This window comes from Tenrec ecaudatus, chromosome 6 (assembly GCF_050624435.1).
Source record: "Tenrec ecaudatus isolate mTenEca1 chromosome 6, mTenEca1.hap1, whole genome shotgun sequence".
Classification (NCBI taxonomy): Eukaryota; Metazoa; Chordata; class Mammalia; order Afrosoricida; family Tenrecidae; genus Tenrec; species Tenrec ecaudatus.
In genome coordinates this window covers 91802500-91811336 of record NC_134535.1, presented here as the reverse complement: position 1 = coordinate 91811336, position 8837 = coordinate 91802500, and the positions used below count along the sequence as shown (strand labels likewise).

At 37.9% G+C, this 8837-nt stretch overlaps 1 protein-coding gene across 1 annotated transcript in view; it reads right to left on the bottom strand.

Moving 5' to 3' along the window:
- Positions 1-2238: 2238 nt before the first annotated feature.
- Positions 2239-8837, bottom strand: part of ADAMTS20 (ADAM metallopeptidase with thrombospondin type 1 motif 20) — a 176996-nt gene continuing 170397 nt past the window's right edge. Inside the window, exons 37-38 of the mRNA XM_075551858.1 lie at positions 4230-4334; positions 2239-3456 (exon numbers count right to left, since the gene is read on the bottom strand). Coding sequence (XP_075407973.1) covers positions 3367-3456; positions 4230-4334 — 195 coding nt within the window. The 3' untranslated portion in view covers positions 2239-3366. The remainder of the gene's footprint in view (positions 3457-4229; positions 4335-8837) is intronic.

Here is an 8837-nt window from a genome sequence, read left to right as displayed (position 1 = left end):
AGTATGCATTTTTCCCACTAGGCAAACATTGAGCAATTCACTCTGAATTAGTGTGCACCCAGTGGCATCACCTGGAAAGGTTCTCTCTATCACAGTGAATTTTTTAAATAAAAGTAGTTTCACTCAACCTTTTTTTTTTTTTGTGATGGCCAATTCCAGAGAACAGTGTGTGGCTGTGAAATTGTGTTTCCTGCTCCAGAAAAGTGCCACAGAAACTGTTGTGATGGTGAAAACAGTTTATAAGTTCAGTGCTATGGGAAAAACTCGTGATCAAATGGATTTCTCATTTCAAAATAAGTAAAACTGGAGGTCCACCAACTTGCTGAATAGACAAAAATATTGATTCATAGTACATTGAGAATTTGTTACACTAGGTCAAACTATTAACAAGCTTTCTATTTAGAGGTCCTGAAAACATAGCATAACAGTGTGAGACAAAAACGGCCTGATTTGTGACAGATGGGAGACTGGCTTTGCCATACAACAATGCATCTGCTCATGCGGCTGTCTCAGTGTGCCAGTTTTTTGACAAAACCAGCATGCCCCTATTGTCCCACCCACTGGACTCACCTGGCCCTGCTCTGTGCAACTTTTATTTTGTTTCCTCAAATGTATAAGGATATGATAGGACAGAGATTTGATGACATAGAAGAGGTGAAGGAAAAAAAAAACAACAAGGGAGGTGCTCTCAGTCATCCAAACAAATGAGTTTGAAAAATGTTTCCAAGAATGGAATAGCAGATTTGACGAATGTATTAAGTGTAATGGAGAGTGCTTTGAAGGCAATAGTTTGCTTTGTAAAAAAAAATTAAAATACATGGCTTTGGGGAGAAAAGAATTCCATTGAGCGAGAGAGAGGGAGAGAAAGAGAGAGAGAGAGAGAGAGAGAGAGAGAGAGAGAGAGAGAGAGAGAGAGAGAGAGAGAGAGAGAGAGAGAGAGAACGTATGTAATTAAAATGTCTCACACAATTGTAGAAAGAGACAGACAAGTCTGGGCCCGTTCCAAGTCTGTGGCTCAGATGTTAGACTGGAGGCTTCACCTGACTCTGGTAAACTCAAGGTCTAAAGACCCAAGAACGACAGAGAACTAGAGATTTAGTAACTGAACGGTGCAGGAAGCTAAGGTTGGCTGGTCATCTGACAGTCTGCAGATGACACCAATGATCAGCGACAATCGACTAAGCTGTTGACCTCAGTTCAAAGGACAGGCGCTCCAGGAGCCCATTGCAGGGGCCACACCCAGCACAAAGCAGATGACAGTCCCGAGGAGACCTCCTTTCAGGAAATTGCATCAGAGTGTGACCTGAGTATGGGTATTGCATCTCACCCCAATCTGAAACTAAAGGATTGCTCAAAGCAGATCTTATAATGGAAACAATTACATCGTGTTAAATTCTGCATAGAATCTATGGGAAATCACTAGATCGTATATGCCACTGAGAATCTTGGCCCAGCGAATTTGATACTACAACCTATCACAGCATTGAAATATTGAAGTCTGCCATGTAGCATAAATCCTCTGATGTGCATATATCAGTCCACTGATACTAGACCTTATTTTTTTTCTTTTCATTAACTTACAGAATTGCAACAATTCCAATTTTTAAAAATCCTTAGAATTCCTGAAGTAATGCAACACAATTATTTTTGGTGCAAGAAAATGAAAACAAAATACTAATGTATCACACAAATATTTTTATTATTTAACTGCTTATAAAACATAAGACATTAATTGTGAATGAAAATGTTTCTAGAATATGGTATACATTTCATATTAATGTTCACAACTGGGTTAAGGCACATAGTGCAAAATACTTCTTTTCTGATACAGAGATCCCTAAATATTTATCTAACCACATTGGCACAAAATTGCTTTAGTATCTTATATGGTTCAATGTGTCTCTAATAAATGTTTGAGGGGAAAAGAACTTTGTGGGTAAAATCAATCAATTACTTTTTTACTGGCAATGTCTGTTAGTAGATTCAGTTTGGGTTTTTTGTTTGTTTGTTTTACAGGTAGGGCTGCCATTAAAAATATTATTTGTATACCTGTCTTTTAAAATCAAATTACTACACAACACACAAATTATTCACTTTAAAAGAACAAATAAAAATAAACTCTTAATACCTCATAATTTTCTCAGCAACAATTATTTTTATACCAAATTTGTTGTGATCTACATATAAAAAAATCTCAAATATAAAATAACTTTAAAATGTCTAATGGAATTGTCCCATATGTAAACATAGTTTTGAGTTTACAAAAATAAGTTCAAAATTTCAGGGAATTCTCACTTATCTAATTAACAAAATGCATTCTATAACTAAGATAGCTAATGTTTATTGTGCCAACCTGACTGATAAACACATGTGGAGTTAATTGAAGGGCCGAGAGATAAATGGCTCCGTGAGCCTCATCTTTCTAGTTCTTGGGTCTCTTGCTTTCTGATGGTCGGACCAGGGTGCAGCTGCCTCAGCCAGCTCCCTGCTTCAGCTGGCTGACAAGGCTCACTTCCTACAGGACATCCCTGAGAAGAAGCCACTTGGACCTACCCCAATGCAGCCTTGGGTGCTGGAGCAGTCGTGTGGAGACCCCTGCCAGCGCTGAGATGCCTACACGCTCACTAATTTGGCTTTCCTCCTGCAGCCGGCATCATTGTGTGTGTGTTGTGAGATGGATGAGGACTTTGTGGACTGGTGTTGGACATATGGGTTAATGTTGGACTTGTGGGTTTGGGCAGCACTGGGTTGGGATGTTTTCTTGATGTGTACTTACCCTTTATATAAAACTCTCTCTTATACATGGGTTTCTGTGGATTTGCTTCTCCAAAATACCCAGACTAATACAATAACTTTGAGATAATAAAAATTTTAAGAGTAGATATGTACACATAGAGTTATAAAGACATAGTAGAATATTAGCATTATAAAAATAATTGCTTGTCTAATACAGTCAAATTAGAGGTAGCATTTTAAAAATCAAATTCAAATATATCATATCTTCTTCTGAATTATACCCACAAAATTTCATAGTTTGCATTTAACTAAGCATCTTTCAGAGCTGTTATTGAAGCACCATAAACCACAATGAAAAAAGAAAGGGAAAATAAACCAAGGTAGCTGAACTGTATCAGTGGGATGTATAATGTCTATGTTCTTCTTTCAAGTGAAGCTTGAGTGGCTCTTTCCACTGGAAAGATTCGTAATGCTGATGGGAGTACTACATAAGTATATGTTCTCCATATGTACTTTCTCCATTTGGGACATGGAAATTCTAGGAAGAAGGAGTGACGAGGCAAAGAGCACAGGTTTCCTGCATAGGCCAGAGTTACCCCCCTCATTGGGCCATACTTCCAACACTGGGTGTCAGGTTACTTGAATTGGAAGACCAGTGGTCATATGCGGAACGCACTTTCCACAGAATCCTCCACATCTGCCGTAGACTTTGGTTCCATCCTGAAGACAAGTGGGAGAGACACAGGAGAATCCTAAACAAGCTCATTTCTGCAAGTGCATGGCCGAAAAATCACCCAGGTCTTGAATCATATGGCTGAAGTGAGAACTTTACATTTGCTGTAGCAGCTGCATCTCGGGTCACAGAGCATGTTATTTTAGGATTTGTTAAATTTGTGGTTGTGGAAAAGTTGAAAAGACATTAGATAATCTGAGATTTGTTTATGATCATTATGAATCACACCATATCTAGAAAATGTATCTCAAAGTATCTTTATTTATTTGCTTCAGTGTTTATGAAAACATCTTCCAATTTACTGTCCAATATTTACCTTATTTTATGCAAAATTCTCTCAGACTAAATGAAAGAAAAATGTAACTCATCTTAACCTTAATAGTATTTTAACCATAATTTAACCTGTGTACCTTAAATGTCTCATGGAAACATTAGAAACATATCCTGGAGGAAAGTACAGAAGGTGATAAATGGGGAAATGCTTGAAAGGGTTGAAGGCAGCAAGTAGACTTAAGACAAGACTAGTGGGTTTGAACAACCACCTTTTGTTTAGTACCTGGCCACCAGGGCGGCTCATAAAATATGCATATGCATATTAATAAAAATCAACCCATTTCATAATTTACTAATAGTTGATGCTTCCTCCAGCTCTTTTATCATTGAAGACTTGCTATAACTCTAATGCTAAGTCAGAGGACCTTTAATGCTAGTTCAAAGCGCGGAAGGGTTTCCAGCAGATGTTTCGCCCGGCAGCACTTACCTGGGATCTGTGTATGACGACAGAGGCATAACTCCCCTGAGCAAGCCATTTGGCTGTGCTGGAGATCTTCATCCCAGTTCCTGCCAAATTAATACTGAACTGTCCCTGGATTGAAGACAAAACAAAATTGGGTGGAATTCGTCAAATATTTGAGAGTACTCTTGGCTGGAAACATCTGAATGTGATTTATACAAGTATAAATTAGAGGGTTTTTTAATCTATAAAGTGAAAGACTGTTTACATAGCCTGACTCTCAAGAAGAAAATGAACCAGCTCATTAAAAAAAATGATTAGGCCTATGTCGCCTCAGCGACAAAGATGATGGAAAGAATGCCACGTAACGAGGTCTGTGCAAAGTTGGCTCTCTCCACCCCTGCGCTTCAGCACTGTAGAGAAATCTTGTGCAGCAGGCTTGCCCAATGCAATACGTGGCTTGATTTCTTGACTCTGCTTCCGTCATTATTGATTGCTGATCCAAGCAAAATGAAATCCTTGGCAACTTCAATCTGTCTATCGTGACGTGGTCTATTAGTCCAGCTGTGAAGATTTGTGTTTCTCTGTGACAGTGACTTGTAATCCATACTGAAGCCTTCCCTCCTCGATCTTCATGGGCAAGTACAGTTGTGACAACTGCATCTCACAGGCTGCTAACAACCCTTCCTATAATGCTGACGCTGAATTCTTCATCTTGCTGATACTCTACGCTCAGCTACGATCCATCTGCATCAGCAATGATATCCCGCATACCATGTCCTCCTCTGAATCTGGCTTACATTATGGTAGCTCCCTGTGGATGGACTGCTGCATGTGTTATTGAATGATCTTCAGCAACATTTTATTTGTATGAAGTACTATTGATATAATTCAATAATTTCCATAGTCTGTTGAATCACTTATCTTTAGAAGGGGTGCAAATATGTATCTCTTCTCTATTGCCTTATTTTTCAGAATTAATTTTCATGAGGTTTACCTCTGTTCTTTGTCTTAATTTTAAAGCTGTACAACACAATCTCAAAGAAAAAGTAAAACAATTTATTTTAAAGTTGGGATAATGCTGATGGCAGTGAAAATTTATTTCATTCAGTTATTCAAAATCAGTTGAGTATATGTGTATGTCAAGAATGGACTACAAGCTTCAACACATGGTAGCAGGTACTGTGGAGAAGCTCAGTAACAGCTCTCACTCTCATGTGGTGTGGAAAGTAACATATGTGGGGCTGTGTCTCCAGCAAACTAACTGGACTGTCAGAAAAATAAGAATCATGGTATACTAAAGCTATTTTCAGGAGAGCAAAAAAGAAAAATATACAGAAAGCAGTAGATTTTAGTTTCGATCGGGTTCTTAATGGAACTTGACAAACCAAAACTCATTCAACTGCAAAAAGCAAAACTAAACCAAACTCACTGACATGGAGAGAATGATGGCTCTTAGCAAGCCTATAAGACAGGGTAGAAAAGGGACCGGATAATCAAGACTTTTAAGAACAAGTGAGTGATACAGGTCTTACAACATCAAAGACATACTAACTGAAGCAATTGAAGCCATGTTCTTTAGAGAGTAAGGAAAGCAGGTCAGTATCATACGTCATATAAAATTTCTATAGCATAAGGTATGAAAAATATATCAAACATCTACGGGTAGGAAAATGATTAACTTCATTGCATCATGGTCACACAATACCAGGGTCTTATAAGACAAGCTTTACATTATAATACGTATATTGTAAATACCAAAAAGAAAAACAAAACATATTATATAAATATACATATAGAAGTATCTTAGTTATCTAGTCTTGCTACAAGAGAAATGCCATAAGTAACAGCTTTAACAAACACATTTATTATCTCACAGTTTAGAAGGCCACAAGTCTGAATTCAGGACACAAAGTCTAGGGCAATGTAAAAGTTGACTTATAAGATTTTTTTCTTAGGATTTTGTTTCTAGGATTTTTTAGACTGTTTAATATAACTGCCACTCCTGTGTTTTAATGAAATGACCATAGCACAATGAATTTATCCACTTTCTTATTAGTAGATGCTGGTGACTCACAAGACTTTGGAAGTCAACAAAGTGCAGAATCATCACATCAGATAAAAGGTTGCTGGTCCAAGTCCCAAGTGCCAGAGGTCAGATGAAAGCCATATGCAGGTGAGGGATCTTTGCCAGAGTATCCATGGGGACCACATCCTCAGGGAGGTTCCTGTACCTCAGATTAGACAGTGATTGGAGGAGGGGGTTCATGCTGTTTTAAAACCTGTGACAGGTAAAACTCACTCTAATCCTGACTCACTGACACGTAGAGGTTAGGATTTAGAACATACATCACTAAATGGACAATAATTCCATCAACTCCAAATGTAGGCTAAACAAACAGTGCTGCGAAACATGACCTAGCCTAGCTGGCAAAAACATTGGAGTGCACAATTCAGTCCATAACATGAACTAAATATGATAAAATAATAAAACTAAATATAATACTAAAAACATACATGATAAAAGACAAAATTTAGTCAGTGGTTTCCTCCTATAATACAGATATAAATTGTAGAGGATCAGATAGGTGGATGTAGATGATAATGCTTCACATCTTTGGTTGAATAGTTGAGTCATGTATACAGATTATATTATGATGTTTATGATTTTACAATGTTTATTATACATGTGACCTATAAATTGAATGCAATCCAATAAAAACTCCAGGAATCTTCTAAAATTAGAACAACCCTTTACCCTTCAACAGATGAATAGATAAATAAAGGGTCTCCCCAAGATGGAACCCTACTCAACAACAAAGAGGAATAAACTATTATTGCGGGCAGCACCCCACAAGAATCTCCAATGCCCGATGTTGCGTGAAGGGGAATCCACTCTCACAGGATTATATAGACATCATTTCATTTATAGGCCAAACTAAGACAGCAGAGTTGTCCAGCATTAAGTCAGAGGGAGGAAATGATTGAACAGACTGAGTATGAGAACGTGTTTGGGGATAGATGTAACTGCTTGGCATTCTGAAAGGGTAACGTGAACCTATAGGTATGTCCAAATTTGTGGAACTATGCATTAAAATAGCTTATGTTGTACATGCTATTTAATAAGAAAATTAAAAACAATAAAGGACAAAGTAAACCTTGAAAACATAAGAAAAAGTTTGATCTAATATAGAGCTAGAGAGAGATATAATACTCTAACCTGGTAATAAAAGATACAGATTCAGAATAGTTTCAACTTGCGCTGACCTCTCAGAGTGGACTCTAGCGACAAATCACTGGCATCAGCAGTATGTGATTATTCCTCTTCTTTCACATAATCAGATATTAATTACAAACCAGCAAAAGAGATGTGGGTTGTTTGTTTTTAAAATTTGTAGCTCTTTGAACAGTGCAATGCATTTTATTTCACTTTACTGTTGACATCTGTATTCTAAGTTATCTCACACTCCTTGACTCCATCTCACATTGCAGTGTGGAGAGTTTACTTTCCTTAAGGAGGACCATGTGGATCTGTTCTCTTTTTAGCATCCATGGCCCAGAGCACCTTGTCATATGCAAACAGAGAGGATGTGGTTTTGATGAATCCCAAACAAGAGCACATGTTCTTTCTGTGACATCAAACATCTGGAGAGTATTCATGCAAATGTTGTTTAACTTGACACAGAATCTGGTTTATATATTTCGTACAAGATCCCCACAAATACTGAGCAGTTTGTGTTTTTGGTAATACTAACCTCTGGTAGATGACTGTAGATTGATTATAAATGAGTATGACTCTTTTTGGCAGAATGCACCTATGCCCAATAACATCTAATTTTAGAAATAGACCTGTACATGCCAGAAATGCCCAGAGCATCCTGGAAAGAAAGAACCTCACTCTGACAGGCAGAAAATAGTTATTGTATTGCTTAATTCTGTCTCTGACCTTGTCAAGGATCTTAGCTAGTTCTGTTTTAATCTAAGTAGTAATTAATACTGAGTCTCTGTTTCTTCAACTATCAATGAGGACAGTCCAATTTACTACTACATAACTCGCTCAAAATATTGTTGGAGAAAGAGACTTAGAAATGCAAATAGCTACCCCATCTTTTAATAACCTGACTATTCTGACAGCTCTGGTTCTGATTTCTTATCCATAAATTTTCTATTCATAATCATTAACTTTCTGATAGGATATTTCCTATGATAAAAATTCACTAATGCAATAAAGGAGTTTCTGTTTTGCTTGACATACATTAATAATTTTCTTACTTCTTTTTGGAATCTTCACTTTATTACGTCACCAAAAGTCACCACCTTCACTTGCTCCCCACAAATGGACTAGTCTCACACACAGGGGGGCCACTGCCACTGGATCCACTCTGGAGATGGCACGAGGTGGCAGAGTCTAGAGCAGGGGTTCCCCGGAGTGAGGCACCCTTCACTGCACACACGTGCACACACAGATATATTTGTGGAGCCTTATATTATACAGCTTATATATAGAAAATATATATATATATGTACACTATACACAGGCAGTAATGCTGGGGGGGGGGCATGGAGTGAGTGCCCAGGCAAGGGTTGTGGGCACCTGGGGGTGGGGATGTTAGGTCAGAGGCAGCGCTGGGAGAT